The 21,300-nt window shown below is 46.4% G+C and overlaps 1 protein-coding gene across 1 annotated transcript in view; it reads left to right on the top strand.

Moving 5' to 3' along the window:
* Positions 1 to 21,300, top strand: part of LOC121564115 (ankyrin-2-like) — a gene marked incomplete at its 3' end in the record, with an annotated part of 144,612 nt that overhangs the window by 31,805 nt on the left and 91,507 nt on the right. The window contains exons 3-8 of the mRNA XM_045216174.1: positions 3,575 to 3,673; positions 15,333 to 15,431; positions 16,127 to 16,225; positions 17,240 to 17,326; positions 18,449 to 18,547; positions 20,754 to 20,777. Coding sequence (XP_045072109.1) covers positions 3,575 to 3,673; positions 15,333 to 15,431; positions 16,127 to 16,225; positions 17,240 to 17,326; positions 18,449 to 18,547; positions 20,754 to 20,777 — 507 coding nt within the window. The remainder of the gene's footprint in view (positions 1 to 3,574; positions 3,674 to 15,332; positions 15,432 to 16,126; positions 16,226 to 17,239; positions 17,327 to 18,448; positions 18,548 to 20,753; positions 20,778 to 21,300) is intronic.

A 21,300-nucleotide genomic window follows, 5' to 3' on the forward strand; every position in this document is an offset into this window, starting at 1 on the left:
CTAGGCTTAATCTGTGTCTGGGAAACTGGCCCCAAGCGTTAACAGGACTAGGCTTAATCTGTGTCTGGGAAACTGGCCCCAAACGTTAACAGGACTAGGCTCAATCTGTGTCTGGGAAACTGGCCCCAAGTGTTAACAGGACTAGGACTAATCTGTGTCTGGGAAACTGGCCCCAAGCGTTAACAGGATTGGGACTAATCTGTAGGGACTGCCAGGTCCGTTACTGGAAACTCAGAAAACACCAGAGATATATTTGGTTGCACTCCATTTCTTGGTACAGAAATTACCAGGTATTTGAAACCTGATATTGAACTGCTGGCCAACGAAAGGGCACATGGTGTGTCACATGATCACGACTTCAGTTGACCTGACAGAGTGTTATCAGCTGAGGTTCATCTTTGCTCTTTTGAGCCTTCTAAGCGTGTGCTCTATTAAACTCTATGGCCCGTGGCCTCCTTTCGGAGACACACCTCCTCCTTCCAGGCACTCTAACACACACTTGGCCTGTCTGGAATGCAGGCTACGTTTCCCTTTTTTCAAGGGTTGACATTTTCAGAAAGCTTCTAAATATGTGTGTCCTAGATAGTCTCTGTGACAGTGCAGAAATCCCATGGCTCTTTGGCATTTGGACGACTCACTGTGTGTGTACGTGCGTGTGTACTTGTGTGTGTAGTGTGTGTAGTGTGTGTGTGTGTACGTGTGAGATGAGGAGCCACTGCCAAGATGAGGGGGGCTTTGGATTGGGTGGGGGGGATGAACAGAGGAGGGGATAAGAGGATTGTATCACCTCTCCTTACTATAGAGCCAAAGAAGGCTCCAGGACCAGCCAGGAGGGACAGTAGCTCCTCTCTCAACCCGACTGAGAGAGCCCGCAGGGGGGCAGGAGGAGGCAGACAGGACCGTTAACATCCAAACCTCTGGAGCCAGGCAGGGGGTGTAAGGGGGAGCAAGGGGGGGGGGGAGCCTGCACCGTGGTGCTTCATCTTTGGGAGCTGATTCATCTTTATTGGAGTACCAGACCAGAAGAAGAAGAGAGTACCAGACCAGAAGAAGGAGAGAGTACCAGACCAGAAGAAGGAGAGAGTACCAGACCAGAAGAAGAAGAGAGTACCAGACCAGAAGAAGAATAGAGAACCAGACCAGAAGAAGAAGCGAGAACCAGACCAGAAGAAGAAGAGAGAACCAGACCAGAAGAAGAAGAGAGAGTACCAGACCAGAAGAAGAAGAGAGAACCAGACCAGAAGAAGAAGAGAGTATCAGACCAGAAGAAGAAGAGAGAGTACCAGACCAGAAGAAGGAGAGAGTACCAGACCAGAAGAAGAATAGAGAACCAGACCAGAAGAAGAAGCGAGAACCAGACCAGAAGAAGAAGAGAGAACCAGACCAGAAGAAGAAGAGAGTACCAGACCAGAAGAAGAAGAGACAACCAGACCAGAAGAAGAAGAGAGAACCAGACCAGAAGAAGAAGAGAGAACCAGACCAGAAGAAGAAGAGAGTACCAGACCAGAAGAAGAAGAGAGAATAGAAGAGATAAATATTCTGGCTCTTAGAAGGAGGGATAGTCTGGTGTAGGAGGAGGAGGAGGGATAGTCTGGTGTAGGAGGAGGAGGAGGGATAGTCTGGTGTAGGAGGAGGAGGAGGGATAGTCTGGTGTAGGAGGAGGAAGAGGAGGATTCCTCTCGCTCCTCTGGCTACACACAACAGGATGGAGGAAGACGAGGACGAGGTGATGTGTGTGTGTGTGTGTGTGTGTGTCGTCCTTTACAACAGCTGTATGTTATCCTTGTCTTCAGTTATCAGTGGATGTACAGTAGCTGGCTACCTGAGCCGTGTTGACATCATGTGTGCATACCCAAATGTCACCCTATTAAAACCTGTTGAGTTTACAACTGATCCCAGATCTGAGCGGGAATACTACAACACGGCTGTCAGGTTGAATTGGCTAAATGTCACGACGTTTGAGATTTAAACCAGAACTGAACAATAAGCCTATAGCCTACCCTATTGGCTCTAAAAGCTGGTTCATTTCAAGTTGAATTCATGTTTGTGGACAACTCAACGAAAACGTCAAACAGAATTGTATGTTGGAGTTTGTTATTCCTAATTCTGTGGTTGATAGGAGGTCTGTGTCCTGGTGAGGTGTTTCCATTTGTAGAAAGGGGTCACATTGGGTTGTATTTCGAACTGATCTCTAGCCAGTCCCATAGAGATAGATTATATAAGACAATAAGATGTTATATTGGCATGGCCTGCCCTGTGTTGCCTCTGAACAATGATCTGAACGCCTTGGTTCTTATGTTTATAACTGACCTCAGATCTGTGTTCCCTCTGAACAATGATCTGAACGCCTTGGTTCTTGTGTTTATAATTGACCTCAGATCTGTGTTTCCTGTTGTCTCATTGGTCTGTCTGAATGTCTGTTGTGTCCAATGATTCAATATGACTTGTTGACATCCGGTGTTTTCTCTGGTTGAATGGAATAGCCAACAGTCCAATTATTCAGTTTGACTTGTTGACATCCGGTGCAAGGAAATCCTGGCGTGACCACTTCCGTTTTTCAACTTTTTCAAGTTTTTGAATGGTCTTCAAGCGCAAAACGCACTAAAACAATAACAGAGTAAAAAAAATCTTCATGATAAAATGCATAGAAGTGACCTGTATTTGTTGTTGTCGAACGGGCTGAACGTCTTGGCTCTCATGTTTACATCTAACTGACTCAGGACGCGTCCCAAATGCCACTCTATGGGCCCTGGTCTAAAGTAGTGCACTATAGAGGAAACAAGGTGACATTTTGGCATTAGTTCTTATGTTCATCAACTGACTCCAGGCCTGTCTCTCTCTGTTATAGAACGGTCTGAATGCCTTAGTGCTTATGTTCATCAACTGACTCCAGGCCTGTCTCTCTCTGTTATAGAACGGTCTGAATGCCTTAGTGCTTATGTTCATCAACTGACTCCAGGCCTGTCTCTCTCTGTTATAGAACGGTCTGAATGCCTTAGTGCTTATGTTTATCAACTGACTCCAGGCCTGTCTCTCTCTGTTATAGAACGGTCTGAATGCCTTAGTGCTTATGTTCATCAACTGTCTCCAGGCCTGTCTCTCTCTGTTATAGAACGGTCTGAATGCCTTAGTTCTTATGTTCATCAACTGACTCTAGGCCTGTCTCTCTCTGTTATAGAACGGTCTGAATGCCTTAGTGCTTATGTTCATCAACTGACTCCAGGCCTGTCTCTCTCTGTTATAGAACGGTCTGAATGCCTTAGTTCTTATGTTTATCAACTGACTCCAGGCCTGTCTCTCTCTGTTATAGAACGGTCTGAATGCCTTAGTTCTTATGTTCATCAACTGACTCCAGGCCTGTCTCTCTCTGTTATAGAACGGTCTGAATGCCTTAGTTCTTATGTTCATCAACTGACTCCAGGCCTGTCTCTCTCTGTTGTAGAACGGTCTGAATGCCTTAGTGCTTATGTTTATAAGCTGACCTGAGACCTGTGTTTCTCTGTTCCAGAATGGTCTGAATGCCTTAGTGCTTATGTTTATAAGCTGACCTGAGACCTGTGTTTCTCTGTTCCAGAACGGTCTGAATGCGCTGCACCTGGCAGCTAAGGAGGGCCATGAGGACCTGGTGGAAGAACTACTGGAGAGAGGCTCTGCCGTTGACTCTGCTACTAAGGTACTGTAGCTAGGCTTCCATACATTTCAGGGTTGGCGTCGATTCGATTTGAAGTTTTGAACCGAAATTCCAATTGAATAATAAATAAAAAAAATGACATCAATTTTCAATAACTTTTCAATAACCTGAAGCTATTTATGACATTTATTTTTACAAGTTCAAATTTACCCCATCCGATGTTCCCTCTAAGCTGAGCGTGGGCGTGCAGCTCCCCCGGGACTGCCGCGCAGAATAAATATCAGTACGAGATCGAACTTCACTCAACTTTAAAAAAAAAAAAGTTTTCCCTGTTAGTTAACACTATCAACGTTTCCCTTTACTGTGGGAATTGTGATCGAATCAATGCAATATTAGCCACTTTCAATGCAACATACCGAAACAAAATGAACTATGCAAGACTTTAGTATGCAAAACTAACTATGCAAGAGATTTTGTTGTAGGCAGAACGCATCGGAGTAGGATTCTATTGCATTGACAGGCACAACTCATGACCATACTCTACACAGACCGGTGTGCTATAACCAATCAGAGCTGCAGTATCCCTATATGCAAATAGACCATTGCCATATATGGATCTGTGCCATTCACTTTGAACTGGACTGTGTTTACAGTATGAGCGGTCGTGAGTAGATGCGATTGTTTTGAGATCAAAGCCAGAGCTGCGTGTAGCCACGTGAGCACATTTTGTTCATATCCTTTGCTAGTTAGTGAGTTATTAGCCCAGTTATAGATCATTTGTAGTCAGCAATGGGGGAGTGATTGCTTCCTACAAGAGCACAACACTTGTGCATTTCTAGACATCTTTGAAAAGCGAGTCAGGTAAAGAGCTTATTTTGTCTTAAAGGGGCAGTGTTGTATTTTGAGACAGGCTTGAATAAGCTAAGTAGCCAATAGGCAGAGGTTAGCATAATTTGTCTGATTCTATTTAATAATGGTATGGGAATAATGATGCATTGTATTTTGTAAAGTGGTTTCTTGCATCAAAGAACACAACCGCATTTTCAGTCACCTCCTTGTGTGAAGGACACAGGTTAATGTCAAGCCCTGCATGTTTTTTTTCAAAAGTGTGCCTACCTTGAACAGCACACATTGGCTGCTACCGTAGGCTGAACGATAGAACAGCTATTTCCATGTTAAAATGTTATGGGATGCATTTTCTCCATTGTTTTTGATGGTAGTCCACTCTGGTAGGCCTACATTATGATCAAATAGCCACAGTAACCTACTTGGCCACTGTTAATAATAATAATAATAATAATATGCCATTTAGCAGACGCTTTTATCCAAAGCGACTTACAGTCATGTGTGCATACATTTTTACGTATGGGTGGTCCCGGGGATCGAACCCACTACCCTGGCGTTACAAGCGCCATGCTCTACCAATTGAGCTACAGAGGACCACTAATTTTAAAACTGTAACTTAAAGCGGGTACAGTAAAGCGGGTACAGTAAAGCGGGTACAGTAAAGCGGGTACAGTAAAGCGGGTACGGCCTCAGTGTTCACAGTAAAGCGGGTACAGTAAAGCGGGTACGGCCTCAGTGTTCACAGTAAAACGTGCGCCGGAAGTGGCACAGAATTTTCACAACGTTCAAGTTTGCGCTCAGCAGACCTAAACTTTCCTCAGGGGTCTAAATGTTTTTATGGGAAAACATTGACCCCCCCAACCTTTACACATTAGTAGTAGGTTTGAATTGGGGAGGTGGAGAGGTGGAGAGGTGGAGGGGTGGGGAGGTGGAGAGGTGGAGAGGTGGAGGGGTGGGGAGGTGGGGAGGTGGAGAGGTGGAGAGGTGGAGAGGTGGGGAGGTGGAGAGGTGGGGAGGTGGAGATGTGGAGAGGTGGGGAGGTGGAGAGGTGGGGAGGTGGAGAGGTGGAGAGGTGGAGAGGTGGAGAGGTGGGGAGGTGGAGAGGTGGGGAGGTGGAGATGTGGAGAGGTGGGGAGGTGGAGAGGTGGGGAGGTGGAGGGGTGGAGAGGTGGAGAGGTGGGGAGGTGGAGAGGTGGGGAGGTGGAGAGGTGGAGAGGTGGAGGGGGTGGAGAGGTGGGGAGGTGGAGAGGTGGAGAGGTGGGGAGGTGGAGGGGTGGAGAGGTGGGGAGGTGGAGAGGTGGGGAGGTGGGGAGGTGGGGGAGGTGGAGAGGTGGGGAGGTGGGGAGGTGGAGAGGTGGGGAGGTGGAGAGGTGGAGGGGTGGGGAGGTGGGGAGGTGGAGAGGTGGAGAGGTGGGGAGGTGGGGAGGTGGAGAGGTGGGGAGGTGGAGATGTGGAGAGGTGGGGAGGTGGAGAGGTGGAGGGGTGGAGAGGTGGAGAGGTGGGGAGGTGGAGAGGTGGAGATGTGGAGAGGTGGGGAGGTGGAGGGGTGGAGAGGTGGAGAGGTGGAGAGGTGGGGAGGTGGAGAGGTGGAGGGGTGGAGGGGTGGAGGGGTGGAGAGGTGGGGAGGTGGGGGAGGTGGAGAGGTGGAGGGGTGGAGAGGTGGGGAGGTGGAGAGGTGGGGAGGTGGAGAGGTGGGGAGGTGGAGAGGTGGGGAGGTGGAGAGGTGGAGAGGTGGAGAGGTGGAGAGGTGGGGAGGTGGGGAGGTGGAGAGGTGGAAAGGTGGAGAGGTGGGGAGGTGGAGAGGTGGGGAGGTGGGGAGGTGGGGAGGTGGGGAGGTGGAGAGGTGGGGAGGTGGAGAGGTGGGGAGGTGGGGAGGTGTAGAGGTGGGGGAGGTGGGGAGGTGGAGAGGTGGAGGGGTGGAGAGGTGGAGGGGTGGAGAGGTGGAGAGGTGGGGAGGTGGAGAGGTGGGGAGGTGGAGAGGTGGGGGAGGTGGGGAGGTGGGGGAGGTGGAGAGGTGGGGAGGTGGAGAGGTGGAGAGGTGGAGAGGTGGAGAGGTGGGGAGGTGGGGGAGGTGGGGAGGTGGGGAGGTGGGGAGGTGGAGAGGTGGGGAGGTGGGAGAGGTGGAGAGGTGGGAGGTGGAGAGGTGGGGAGGTGGAGAGGTGGGGAGGTGGAGAGGTGGGGAGGTGGGGGAGGTGGAGAGGTGGGGAGGTGGGGAGGTGGAGAGGTGGGGAGGTGGAGAGGTGGGGGAGGTGGGGGAGGTGGAGAGGTGGGGAGGTGGAGAGGTGGGGAGGTGGGGAGGTGGAGAGGTGGGGAGGTGGGGAGGTGGGAGAGGTGGGGAGGTGGGGGAGGTGGAGAGGTGGGGAGGTGGGGAGGTGGGGAGGTGGGGGAGGTGGGGAGGTGGGGGAGGTGGAGAGGTGGGGAGGTGGGGAGGTGGGGAGGTGGGGAGGTGGAGGGGTGGGGAGGTGGAGAGGTGGAGAGGAATTTGAAAACAGTGTGCAGTCACAGCAGCAAGATGTGTGGTCCGTTGCCATGAGAAAAGGGAAACCAGTGGAGCACAAACAACAATGTAAATACAACCTATATTTATCTGTTTACTTGCATATTGTTACAACACTGTACGTAGCCAATAATATAACATTTGAAATGTCTATACTCTGTTAAAACGTTTGTGAGTGTAATGTTGACTAATGTTTCCCTTGTTTATTTCCCTTTTGTTTATTGTCTATTCCGGTTGCTTTGGCAACGTTAACATATGTTTCCCATGACAATAAAGCCCCTTAAATTGAATTGAGAGGGGGTTGGAGAGAGAGAGAGAAAGGTGGAGAGAGGCCATTTACACTCTCTAGTACTAAGAAGAGGGAGGGAGGGAGGGAGGGAGGGAGGGAGGGAGGGAGGGAGGGAGGGAGGGAGGGAGGGAGGGAGGGAGGGAGGGAGGAAAGCAGAATATCAGTGTCTCTAAAGTCTAAATCACTGCTAGGAATCCCACTCATTCTGGGTGTCGAGAGAGAGAGAGAGAGAGAGAGAGAGAGAGAGAGAGAGAGAGAGAGAGAGAGAGAGAGAGAGAGAGAGAGAGAGAGAGAGAGAGAGAGAGAGAGAGAGAGAGAGAGAGAGAGAGAGAGAGAGAGAGAGAGAGAGAGAGAGAGAGAGAGAGAGAGAGAGAGAGAGAGAGAGAGAGAGAGAGAGAGAGATAGACAGAGACAGAGACAGAGACAGAGACAGAGAGACAGAGACAGAGACAGAGAGAGAGAGAGAGAGAGAGAGCGAGAGAGAGAGAGAGAGATGGACAGAGACAGAGACAGAGAGAGAGAGAGAGAGAGAGAGAGAGAGAGAGAGAGAGAGAGAGAGAGAGAGAGAGAGAGAGAGAGAGAGAGAGAGAGAGAGAGAGAGAGAGAGAGAGAGAGAGAGAGAGAGAGAGAGAGAGAGAGATGGACAGAGACAGAGACAGAGAGACAGAGACAGAGACAGAGACAGAGACAGAGACAGAGACAGAGACAGAGACAGAGAGAGGTATTGGAGTGTCAGTTCCCCTGGCAGGGTGTGTGTTATCTGACACGGTGGGGTTCTCAATTGACGGGGCACGCTCTTTAGCCGTCAACTACCGTAAACAACCTCCTGGGAATCTCTCACCACCCTTCGCCTCTCGCTCTCCTTACCCCCTCGTCTCTCAGCCCCCTCACTCCTTACCCTGCACTCGGTTCCATCCCCACTGGGGCCATCCAAACAAAAATGTATGCACACACTGCTGTTAGTCTCTTTGGATACAAAACATCTGCTAGATGGCATATAGGCTTATTATTGTTTTATTGCTCCATGCCTCTGATTCCCACGCCTCTCACCCCTCAATAAATTAGCAGCCAGATCTTTACTGACACTTCTAGTGATGTCATTGAGAAGTTATCTGACATTTTATTGATGAGTTATCTGGCATGTTATTGAGGAGTTATCTGACATGTTATCCAGGAGTTATCTGACATGTTATTGAGGAGTTATCTGAAATGTTATTTGAGATGTTATTGATGGGTTATCTGACATGTTACTGACATGTTATTTGACATGTTATTGAGGAGTTATCTGACATGTTATTGAGGAGTTATCTGACATGTTACTGAGGAGTTATCTGACATGTTATTGAGGAGTTATCTGACATGTCATTTAGGAGTTCTCTGACATGTTATTTGACACGTAATCTGACATGTTATTGAGGAGTTATCTGACATGTTATTGAGGAGTACTCTGACATGTTATTGAGGAGTTATCTGACATGTTATTGAGGAGTTATCTGAAATGTTATTTGAGATGTTATTGAGGAGTTATCTGACATGTTACTGACATGTTATTTGACATGTTATTGAGGAGTTATCTGACATGTTATTGAGGAGTTATCTGACATGTTACTGAGGAGTTATCTGACATGTTATTGAGGAGTTATCTGACATGTCATTTAGGAGTTATCTGACATGTTATTTGACATGTTATCTGACATGTTATTGAGGAGTTATCTGACATGTTACTGAGGAGTACCCTGACATGTTATTGAGGAGTTATCTGACATGTTATTGAGGAGTTATCTGACATGTTATTTGACATGTTATTGAGGAGTTATCTGACATGTTACTGGGGAGTTATCTGACATGTCATTTAGGAGTTATCTGACATGTTATTTGACATGTTATTTGACATGTTATTGAGGAGTTATCTGACAAGTTATCGAGGAGTTATCTGACATGTTATTGAGGAGTAATCTGACATGATATTGAGGAGTTATCTGACATGTTATTGAGGAGTTATCTGACATGTTATTGAGGAGTAATCTGACATGTTATTGAGGAGTTATCTGACATGTTACTGAGGAGTTATCTGACAAATCATTTAGGAGTTATCTGACATGTTATTGAGGAGTTATCTGACATGTTATTGAGGAGTTATCTGACATGTTATTGAGGAGTTATCTGACATATCATTTAGGAGTTATTTGACATGTTATTGAGGAGTTATCTGACATGTTACTGAGGAGTTATCTGACATGTTATTGAGGAGTTATCTGACATGTTACTGAGGAGTTATCTGACATGTTATTGAGGAGTTATCTGACATGTTATTTGACATGTAATTGAGGAGTTATTGGACATGTTATTGAGGAGGTATCTGACATGATATTGAGGAGTTATTTAACATGTTATTTGACATGTTATTGAGGGGTTATCTGACAAGTTATTGAGGAGTTATCTGACATGTTATTGAGGAGTTTTCTGACATGATATTGAGGAGTTATCTGACATGTTACTGAGGAGTTATCTGACATGTTACTGAGGAGTTATCTGACATGTTACTGAGGAGTTATCTGACATGTTATTGAGGAGTTATCTGACATGATATTGAGGTGTTATCTGACATGTTATTTGACATGTTATTGAGGAGTTATCTGACATGTCATTTAGGAGTTATCTGACATGTTATTGAGGAGAGTTCTGACATGTTATTTGACATGTTATTGAGGTGTTATCTGACATGTTATTGAGGAGTTATCTGACATGTTACTGAGGAGTTATCTGACGTTACTGAGGAATTATCTGATATATTATTTTACATGTTATTGAGGAGTTATCTGACATATTACTGAGGAGTTATCTGACATGTTACTGAGTAGTTATCTGACATGTTGTTGAGGAGTTATCTGGAATATCATTTAGGAGTTATTTGACATGTTATTGAGGAGTTATCTGACATGTTATTTGACATGTTATTGAGGAGTGATCTGACAAATCATTTAGGAGTTATCTGACATGTTATTGAGGAGTTATCTGACATGTTATTGAGGAGTTATCTGACATGTTATTGAGGAGTTATCTGACATATCATTTAGGAGTTATTTGACATGTTATTGAGGAGTTATCTGACATGTTACTGAGGAGTTATCTGACATGTTATTGAGGAGTTATCTGACATGTTACTGAGGAGTTATCTGACATGTTATTGAGGAGTTATCTGACATGTTATTTGACATGTAATTGAGGAGTTATTGGACATGTTATTGAGGAGGTATCTGACATGATATTGAGGAGTTATTTAACATGTTATTTGACATGTTATTGAGGGGTTATCTGACAAGTTATTGAGGAGTTATCTGACATGTTATTGAGGAGTTTTCTGACATGATATTGAGGAGTTATCTGACATGTTACTGAGGAGTTATCTGACATGTTACTGAGGAGTTATCTGACATGTTACTGAGGAGTTATCTGACATGTTATTGAGGAGTTATCTGACATGATATTGAGGTGTTATCTGACATGTTATTTGACATGTTATTGAGGAGTTATCTGACATGTCATTTAGGAGTTATCTGACATGTTATTGAGGAGAGTTCTGACATGTTATTTGACATGTTATTGAGGTGTTATCTGACATGTTATTGAGGAGTTATCTGACATGTTACTGAGGAGTTATCTGACGTTACTGAGGAATTATCTGATATATTATTTTACATGTTATTGAGGAGTTATCTGACATATTACTGAGGAGTTATCTGACATGTTACTGAGTAGTTATCTGACATGTTGTTGAGGAGTTATCTGGAATATCATTTAGGAGTTATTTGACATGTTATTGAGGAGTTATCTGACATGTTATTTGACATGTTATTGAGGAGTGATCTGACATGTTACTGAGGAGTTATCTGACATGTTATTGAGGAGTTATCTGACATGTTACTGAGGAGTTATCTGACATGTTATTGAGGAGTTATCTGACATGTTATTTGACATGTAATTGAGGAGTTATTGGACATGTTATTGAGGAGTTATCTGACATGTTATTGAGGAGTTATCTGACATGATATTGAGGAGTTATCTGACATGTTATTTGACATGTTATTGAGGAGTTATCTGACATGTTACTGAGGAGTTATCTGACATGTTACTGAGGAGTTATCTGACATGTTACTGAGGAGTTATCTGACATGTTACTGAGGAGTTATCTGACATGTTATTGAGGAGTTATCTGACATGATATTGAGGAGTTATCTGACATGTTATTTGACATGTTATTGAGGAGTTATCTGACATGTTACTGAGGAGTTATCTGACATGTCATTTAGGAGTTATCTGACATGTTATTGAGGAGAGTTCTGACATGTTATTTGACATGTTATTGAGGTGTTATCTGACATGTTATTGAGGAGTTATCTGACATGTTACTGAGGAGTTATCTGACGTTACTGAGGAATTATCTGATATATTATTTTACATGTTATTGAGGAGTTATCTGACATATTACTGAGGAGTTATCTGACATGTTACTGAGTAGTTATCTGACATGTTGTTGAGGAGTTATCTGACATGTTATTTAGGAGTTATCTGACATGTTATTTGACATGTTACTGAGGAGTTATCTGACATGCTATTGAGGAGTTATCTGACATGTTATCTGACATGCTATTGAGGAGTTATCTGACATGTTATCTGACATGTTTTTGAGGAGTTATCTGACATGTTATTGAGGAGGTATCTGACATGATATTGAGGAGTTATTTAACATGTTATTTGACATGTTATTGAGGGGTTATCTGACAAGTTATTGAGGAGTTATCTGACATGTTATTGAGGAGTTTTCTGACATGATATTGAGGAGTTATCTGACATGTTACTGAGGAGTTATCTGACATGATATTGAGGAGTTATCTGACATGTTATTTGACATGTTATTGAGGAGTTATCTGACATGTCATTTAGGAGTTATCTGACATGTTATTGAGGAGAGTTCTGACATGTTATTTGACATGTTATTGAGGTGTTTTCTGACATGTTATTGAGGAGTTATCTGACGTTACTGAGGAATTATCTGATATATTATTTTACATGTTATTGAGGAGTTATCTGACATATTACTGAGGAGTTATCTGACATGTTACTGAGTAGTTATCTGACATGTTGTTGAGGAGTTATCTGACATATCATTTAGGAGTTATTTGACATGTTATTGAGGAGTTATCTGACATGTTATTTGACATGTTATTGAGGAGTGATCTGACATGTTATTGAGGAGTTATCTGACATGTTACTGAGGAGTTATCTGACGTTACTGAGGAATTATCTGATATATTATTCTACATGTTATTGAGGAGTTATCTGACATATTACTGAGGAGTTATCTGACATGTTACTGAGTAGTTATCTGACATGTTGTTGAGGAGTTATCTGACATATCATTTAGGAGTTATTTGACATGTTATTGAGGAGTTATCTGACATGTTATTTGACATGTTATTGAGGAGTGATCTGACATGTTACTGAGGAGTTATCTGACATGTTATTGAGGAGTTATCTGACATGTTACTGAGGAGTTATCTGACATGTTATTGAGGAGTTATCTGACATGTTATTTGACATGTAATTGAGGAGTTATTGGACATGTTATTGAGGAGTTATCTGACATGTTATTGAGGAGTTATCTGACATGATATTGAGGAGTTATCTGACATGTTATTTGACATGTTATTGAGGAGTTATCTGACATGTTACTGAGGAGTTATCTGACATGTTACTGAGGAGTTATCTGACATGTTACTGAGGAGTTATCTGACATGTTATTGAGGAGTTATCTGACATGATATTGAGGAGTTATCTGACATGTTATTTGACATGTTATTGAGGAGTTATCTGACATGTTACTGAGGAGTTATCTGAAATGTCATTTAGGAGTTATCTGACATTTTATTGAGGAGAGTTCTGACATGTTATTTGACATGTTATTGAGGTGTTATCTGACATGTTATTGAGGAGTTATCTGACATGTTACTGAGGAGTTATCTGACGTTACTGAGGAATTATCTGATATATTATTTTACATGTTATTGAGGAGTTATCTGACATATTACTGAGGAGTTATCTGACATGTTACTGAGTAGTTATCTGACATGTTGTTGAGGAGTTATCTGACATATCATTTAGGAGTTATTTGACATGTTATTGAGGAGTTATCTGACATGTTATTTGACATGTTATTGAGGAGTGATCTGACATGTTATTGAGGAGTTATCTGACATGTTACTGAGGAGTTATCTGACGTTACTGAGGAATTATCTGATATATTATTTTACATGTTATTGAGGAGTTATCTGACATATTACTGAGGAGTTATCTGACATGTTACTGAGTAGTTATCTGACATGTTGTTGAGGAGTTATCTGACATATCATTTAGGAGTTATTTGACATGTTATTGAGGAGTTATCTGACATGTTATTTGACATGTTATTGAGGAGTGATCTGACATGTTACTGAGGAGTTATCTGACATGTTATTGAGGAGTTATCTGACATGTTACTGAGGAGTTATCTGACATGTTATTGAGGAGTTATCTGACATGTTATTTGACATGTAATTGAGGAGTTATTGGACATGTTATTGAGGAGTTATCTGACATGTTATTGAGGAGTTATCTGACATGATATTGAGGAGTTATCTGACATGTTATTTGACATGTTATTGAGGAGTTATCTGACATGTTACTGAGGAGTTATCTGACATGTTACTGAGGAGTTATCTGACATGTTACTGAGGAGTTATCTGACATGTTATTGAGGAGTTATCTGACATGATATTGAGGAGTTATCTGACATGTTATTTGACATGTTATTGAGGAGTTATCTGACATGTTACTGAGGAGTTATCTGAAATGTCATTTAGGAGTTATCTGACATTTTATTGAGGGGAGAGTTCTGACATGTTATTTGACATGTTATTGAGGTGTTATCTGACATGTTATTGAGGAGTTATCTGACATGTTACTGAGGAGTTATCTGACGTTACTGAGGAATTATCTGATATATTATTTTACATGTTATTGAGGAGTTATCTGACATATTACTGAGGAGTTATCTGACATGTTACTGAGTAGTTATCTGACATGTTGTTGAGGAGTTATCTGACATGTTATTTAGGAGTTATCTGACATGTTATTTGACATGTTACTGAGGAGTTATCTGACATGCTATTGAGGAGTTATCTGACATGTTATCTGACATGCTATTGAGGAGTTATCTGACATGTTATCTGACATGTTTTTGAGGAGTTATCTGACATGCTATTGAGGAGTTATCTGACATGTTATCTGACATGTTTTTGAGGAGTTATCTGACATGCTATTGAGGAGTTATCTGACATGTTATCTGACATGTTTTTGAGGAGTTATCTGACATGCTATTGAGGAGTTATCTGACATGCTATTGAGGAGTTATCTGACATGTTATCTGACATGTTTTTGAGGAGTTATCTGACATGTCATTGAGGAGTTATCTGACATGCTATTGAGGAGTTATCTGACATGTTATCTGACATGTTTTTGAGGAGTTATCTGATATGTTATTGAGGAGTTATCTGACATGTTATTGAGGACTTATCTGACATGTTATCTGACATGTTATTGAGGAGTTTTCTGACATGTTATCTGACATGTTATTGAGGAGTTATCTGACATGTTATTGTTTATATAAGGATGTTGATCAAATGGCACCCTAATACCTACATTGTGCACTACTTTTGACCAGAGCTCTATGACCTTTAAACAGGTGACTGGTAAAGGTGTTAACCTAGAGGCTACGCTGTTCACACCAATAGGGAACAGAGTGCCACCTAAGATGTTAACCAGCTGGGCTAACCGTCCTATCCTAATGCTCCCCTCCCTGCAGAAAGGGAACACAGCCCTGTTCACACCAATAGGGAACAGAGTGCCACCTAAGATGTTAACCAGCTGGGCTAACCGTCCTATCCTAATGCTCCCCTCCCTGCAGAAAGGGAACACAGCCCTGTTTAACCAGCTGGGCTAACCGTCCTATCCTAATGCTCTCCTCCCTGCAGAAAGGGAACACAGCCCTTCACATCGCCTCACTGGCAGGACAGAAGGAAGTAGCTAGACTGCTGCTGAAGAGAGGAGCCGACATCAACGCCCAATCACAGGTCAGACAGACATAATTCATGATGCTCCTATAGGCTGTGACCCCAGTCTCTATTTGGGATACTGACATAGACCCTGTATAATACTACCGGTCTCTATTTGGGATACTGACATAGACCCTGTATAATACTACCAGTCTCTATTTGGGATACTGACATAGACCATGTATAATACTACCAGTCTCTATTTGGGATACTGACATAGACCCTGTATAATACTACCTGTCTCTATTTGGGATACTGATATAGACCCTGTATAATACTACCGGTCTCTATTTGGGATACTGACATAGACCCTGTATAATACTACCAGTCTCCATTTGTACATTAAAGTGTATCTTTGAACACTGACTGTAAGTCTCTCTGGATCAGTGTCTGCTAAATGACCTGCTAATGGAACATGTAACAGGTAACATACAGCCTCCAGTAACTGTGTGTGTGTGTGTGTATGTGTGTGTGTGTACTTGCGTGTGTGTGTGTGTGTCTACGTGTGTGTGTGTACGTGTGTACGTGTGTGTGTGTGTGTGTGTGTGTGTGTGTGTGTGTGTGTGTGTGACTTGTGTGTGTGTGTGTGCGTGTGTGTGTGTGTGTGTACTTGTGTGTGTGTGTGTGTGTGTGTGTGTGTGTGTGTGTGTGTGTGTGTGTGTGTGTGTGTGTGTGTGTGTGTGTGTGTGTGTGTTTGTACGGTTGTCCTCCAGAATGGCTTCACTCCTCTCTACATGGCAGCTCAGGAGAATCACCTGGAGGTGGTCAGATACTTGCTGGAGAATGGAGGGAACCAGAGCACTGCTACTGAGGTAGGTGTGTGTGTGTGTGTGTGTGTGTGTGTGTGTGTGTGTGTGTGTGTGTGTGTGTGTGTGTGTGTGTGTGTGTGTGTGTGTGTGTGTGTATGTATGTCAAGATTTGTGAATTTGTGTTTCTGTGTATATATCTGTCTGTTTATCTGTCTATCTGCCTATCTGTCTGTTTATCTGATTAACTCTCTAACTCTCTGTCTGTGTGTCTAGAGTCTAATCTACTGCCTCAGTTTTTGGATGTACCTAACACACAGCTCTCTCTCTCTCTCTCTCTTCTCTCTCTCTCCCTCCCTCTCTCTCTCTCTCTCTCTCTCTCTCTCTCTCTCTCTCTCTCTCTCTCTCTCTCTCTCTCTCTCTCTCTCTCTCTCTCCCTCCCTCTCTCTCTCTCTCTCTCTCTCTCTCCCTCTCTCTCTCTCTCCCTCCCTCTCTCTCTCTCTCTCTCTCTCTCTCTCGCTCTCTCTCTGTCTGTCTCTCTCTCTCTCTCTCTCTCTCTCTCTCTCTCTCTCTCTCTCTCTCTCTCTCTGCTCTCTCTCTCTCTCTCTCTCTCTCTCTCTCTCTCTCTCTCTCTCTCTCTCTCTCTCTCTCTCTCTCTCTCTCTCTCTCTCTCTCTCTCTCTCTCTCTCTCTCTCTCTCTCTCTCTCTCTCTCTCTCTCTCTCTCTCTCTCTCTCTCTCTCTCTCTCTGTCTCTCTCTCTCTCTCTCTCTCTCTCTCTCTCTCTTTCTCTCTCTCTCTCTCTCTCTCTCTCTCTCTCTCTCTCTCTCTCTCCCTCCCTCTCTCTCTCTCTCTCTCTCTCTCTCCTCTTTCTCTCCTCTCTCTCCTCTCTCTCTCTCTCTCTCTCTCTCTCTCTCTCTCTCTCTCCTCTCTCTCTCTCTCTCTCTCATCCCTCCCCCCTCCTCTCCTCGCCTGCCCCTCTGTTCCCCTCTCCTCTCTCCTTTTCTCTCTCCCCCTCTCCCCCCTCTCCTCTCTCCCCCTATCCTCCCTCTCCTCCTCTCCTTCCTTCTCCTCCTCCTGTAGGATGGGTTCACCCCCCTGGCCATAGCCTTGCAGCAGTGTCATAACCAGGTGGTCTCCCTCCTCCTGGAACATGACACCAAGGGCAAGGTAATAATATTACAATGTATTGTACAATGTCTTTCTCCAACCTCTCCTCTGGGACCCTCAGCCGTTCCACGTCTTTCTCCAACCTCTCCTCTGGGACCCTCAGCCGTTCCATGTCTTTCTCCAACCTCTCCTCTGGGACCCTCAGCCGTTCCATGTCTTTCTCCAACCTCTCCTCTGGGACCCTCAGCCGTTCCATGTCTTTCTCCAACCTCTCCTCTGGTACCCTCAGCCGTTCCATGTCTTTCTCCAACCTCTCCTCTGGGACCCTCAGCCGTTCCATGTCTTTCTCCAACCTCTCCTCTGGGACCCTCAGCCGTTCCACGTCTTTCTCCAACCTCTCCTCTGGGACCCTCAGCCGTTCCACGTCTTTCTCCAACCTCTCCTCTGGGACCCTCAGCCGTTCCATGTCTTTCTCCAACCTCTCCTCTGGGACCCTCAGCCGTTCCATGTCTTTCTCCAACCTCTCCTCTGGGACCCTCAGCCGTTCCACGTCTTTCTCCAACTTCTCCTCTGGGACCCTCAGCCGTTCCATGTCTTTCTCCAACCTCTCCTCTGGGACCCTCAGCCGTTCCACGTCTTTCTCCAACCTCTCCTCTGGGACCCTCAGCCGTTCCATGTCTTTCTCCAACCTCTCCTCTGGGACCCTCAGCCGTTCCATGTCTTTCTCCAACCTCTCCTCTGGGACCTTCAGCCGTTCCATCTCTTTCTCCAACCTCTCCTCTGGGACCCTCAGCCGTTCCACGTCTTTCTCCAACCTCTCCTCTGGGACCCTCAGCCGTTCCATGTCTTTCTCCAACCTCACCTCTGGGACCCTCAGCCGTTCCACGTCTTTCTCCAACCTCTCCTCTGGGACCCTCAGTCACAGCTAGCACAGCTGATTCAACTGGTCAACTAATCATCAAGTCCTTGACGAGGTGAATCAGCTGAGACAGTTCAGGGCTACAACAACATGGTGAAACGTCTGGGGGTCTCCGAGGTTAGGGTTGAGAGGCACTTCTTTAAGGGACCACAATGGAAATGAGTCTTTGACTGTATTGTGTCATCCTATACAAGTTGTTAAAATGTATGTATTGGAGTGTCTGTGGATGCCTTTTAATGATCAAATCTAATCAATCAATCAAGGTGCGGCTGCCCGCCCTGCACATCGCTGCCCGGAAGGATGACACCAAGTCAGCTGCCCTGCTGCTACAGAATGACCACAACGCTGATGTTCAGAGCAAGGTACAGGGGGATGGAGGGAGGAGAGGGGGTGGGAGGAAGGGGAGGAGGGAGGAGAGGGGAGGGGGGTGGGAGGAGAGGGGGAGTGGGAGGGTGGAAGGGAGGGGGAGAGGGAGGGAGGGAGGAGAGGGGGTGGAGGGAGGGGGGAGGGAGGGAGGGGGCGAGGGAGGGAGGATAGGGGGGTGGAGGATAGGGGGTGGGAGGGGGAGAGGGTGGGGGAGAGAGAGGGTGGAGAGGGGGGTAGAGGAGAGGGGGTTGGGAGGGTGGGAGGGAGGGAGGGAGGGGGTGTGGAGGGAGGGAGGGAGAGGGTGAGGGGGAGGGAGGGGGAGGGGGGAGGGAGAGGGTGAGGGGGAGGGAGGGGTAGCGGGGAGGGAGAGGAAGACTACAACTCTGATGGACAGAACAAGGTGAGAGAGGGGAGAGGCAGTGGGAGGGAGGATGTGGGAGGAGAGGGAGTGATGGAGAATGGAGAAGGGGATATGAGGTGGGGGGATAGAGGGGAGAGGGGGGTGGAGGAGAGGGGGAGTGGGAGGGTGGAAGGGAGGGGAGAGGGAGGGAGGATAGGGGGGTGGAGGATAGGGGGTGGGAGGGGGAGAGGGCGGGGGAGAGAGAGGGTGGAGAGGGGGGTGGGAGGAGAGGGGGTTGGGAGAGAGGGAGGGAGGGGGAGGGGGAGAGTGAGGGAGGGGGAGAGTGAGGGAGGGGGATGGGGGAGAGGGAGGGAGGGGGATGGGGGGATGGAGAGGAGGGAGGGAGGGGGATGGGGGATGGAGAGGAAGACTACAACTCTGATGGACAGAACAAGGTGAGAGAGGGGAGAGGCAGTGGGAGGAGGAGGATAGGGGGTGGAGGGTGGAGAGGTGGAGGGAGGAGGAGGATAGGGGGTGGAGGGTGGAGAGGTGGAGGGAGGAGGGGGGTGGAGGAGAGGCAGTGGGAGGAGGAGGATAGGGGGTGGAGGGATAGAGGGGAGGAGGAGGATAGGGGGTGGAGGGATAGAGGGGAGGAGGAGGATAGGGGGGTGGAGGGATAGAGGGGAGGAGGAGGATAGGGGGTGGAGGGATAGAGGGGGAGGAGGAGGATAGGGGGTGGAAGGGATAGAGGGGAGGAGGAGGATAGGGGGTGGAGGGATAGAGGGGGAGGAGGAGGAGGATAGGGGGTGGAGGGATAGAGGGGAGGAGGAGGATAGGGGGTGGAGGGATAGAGGGTAGGAGGAGGAGGATAGGGGGTGGAGGGATAGAGGGGAGGAGGAGGATAGGGGGTGGAGGGATAGAGGGGAGGAGGAGGAGGATAGGGGGTGGAGGGATAGAGGGGAGGAGGAGGATAGGGGTGGAGGGATAGAGGGTAGGAGGAGGAGGATAGGGGGTGGAGGGATAGAGGGAGGAGGAGGATAGGGGTGGAGGGATAGAGGGGAGGAGGAGGATAGGGGTGGAGGGATAGAGGGGAGGAGGAGGAGGATAGGGGGTGGAGGGATAGAGGGGAGGAGGAGGATAGGGGGTGGAGGGATAGAGGGTAGGAGGAGGAGGATAGGGGGTGGAGGGGATAGAGGGTAGGAGGAGGAGGATAGGGGGTGGAGGGATAGAGGGTAGGAGGAGGAGGATAGGGGGTGGAGGGATAGAGGGTAGGAGGAGGAGGATAGGGGGTGGAGGGTGGAGAGGGAGGAGGAGGAGGAGGATAGGGGTGGAGGGATAGAGGGTAGGAGGAGGAGGATAGGGGGTGGAGGGTGGAGAGGGAGGAGGGGAAGAGGGACGGTGGTTCCATAGGGCTGGAGACAGATGTGCATGTTCTGTTTCTCTGTTTCAAAACTGTCTTTAAAAGTGATTCTGGTGCCTTATCTGTCATGTGACCTGCCTGCAGATCATGACATCATGGTGTGTGGGGGTGTGGTCATCTTGTCTTATAATGCCATTGGCTGCCCTGTTCCCTGTGTAACAACCAAACTACCTCCTCCCTTCCTCCTCTCCTCTCCTCCCCCCTCTCCTCCTCTCCTCCCCCCTCTTCTCCTCTCCCCTCCTCTCCTCTCCTCGCCCCTCTTCTCCTCTCCTCTCCTCTCCTCCTTCGCTCCTCCCCCCTCTTCTCTCCTCTCTCCTCCTCCTCTCCTCTCCTCCTCTTCTCCTCCTCTCCTCCTCTTCTTCTCGTCTCCTCCTCCTACTCCTCCTCTCCTCTCCTCCTCTTCTCCTCTTCTCCTCCTCTCCTCTCTCTGCGGCCTTATCAGATGATGGTTAACAGAACTACAGAGGTATACATGTTGATTTTTCTCCTCCCCTCCTCTCTTCTCCTCTCCTCTCCTCTTCCTTCTTCACCTCTGCTCTGTAGTTCCTATGTTAACATCAGACCTGTGTTAAATACTGCCTGTGCTGGACTCTGACAGGCTCTACACTACATCTATCTCTCTCTCTATCTCTCTCTCTATCTATCTATCTATCTATCTATCTATCTATCTATCTATCTATCTATCTATCTATCTATCTATCTATCTATCTATCTATCTGTCTATCTGTCTATCTGTCTGTCTGTCTGTCTGTCTGTCTGTCTGTCTGTCTGTCTGTCTGTCTGTCTGTCTGTCTGTCTGTCTGTCTGCCTGCCTGTCTGTCTGTCTGTCTGTCTGTCTGTCTGTCTGTCTGTCTGTCTGTCTGCCTTCCTGCCTGCCTGATGGATACTAGTGTTTGACGTATGCTGTACTCTACACTCCTGCATGGCTACCAGTAAATAGACTTGTTGTAACAGCCTCCTGGTCCTGCATGGCTACCAGTAAATAGACT

This window comes from Coregonus clupeaformis, unplaced genomic scaffold (assembly GCF_020615455.1).
Source record: "Coregonus clupeaformis isolate EN_2021a unplaced genomic scaffold, ASM2061545v1 scaf0625, whole genome shotgun sequence".
Classification (NCBI taxonomy): domain Eukaryota; kingdom Metazoa; phylum Chordata; class Actinopteri; order Salmoniformes; family Salmonidae; genus Coregonus; species Coregonus clupeaformis.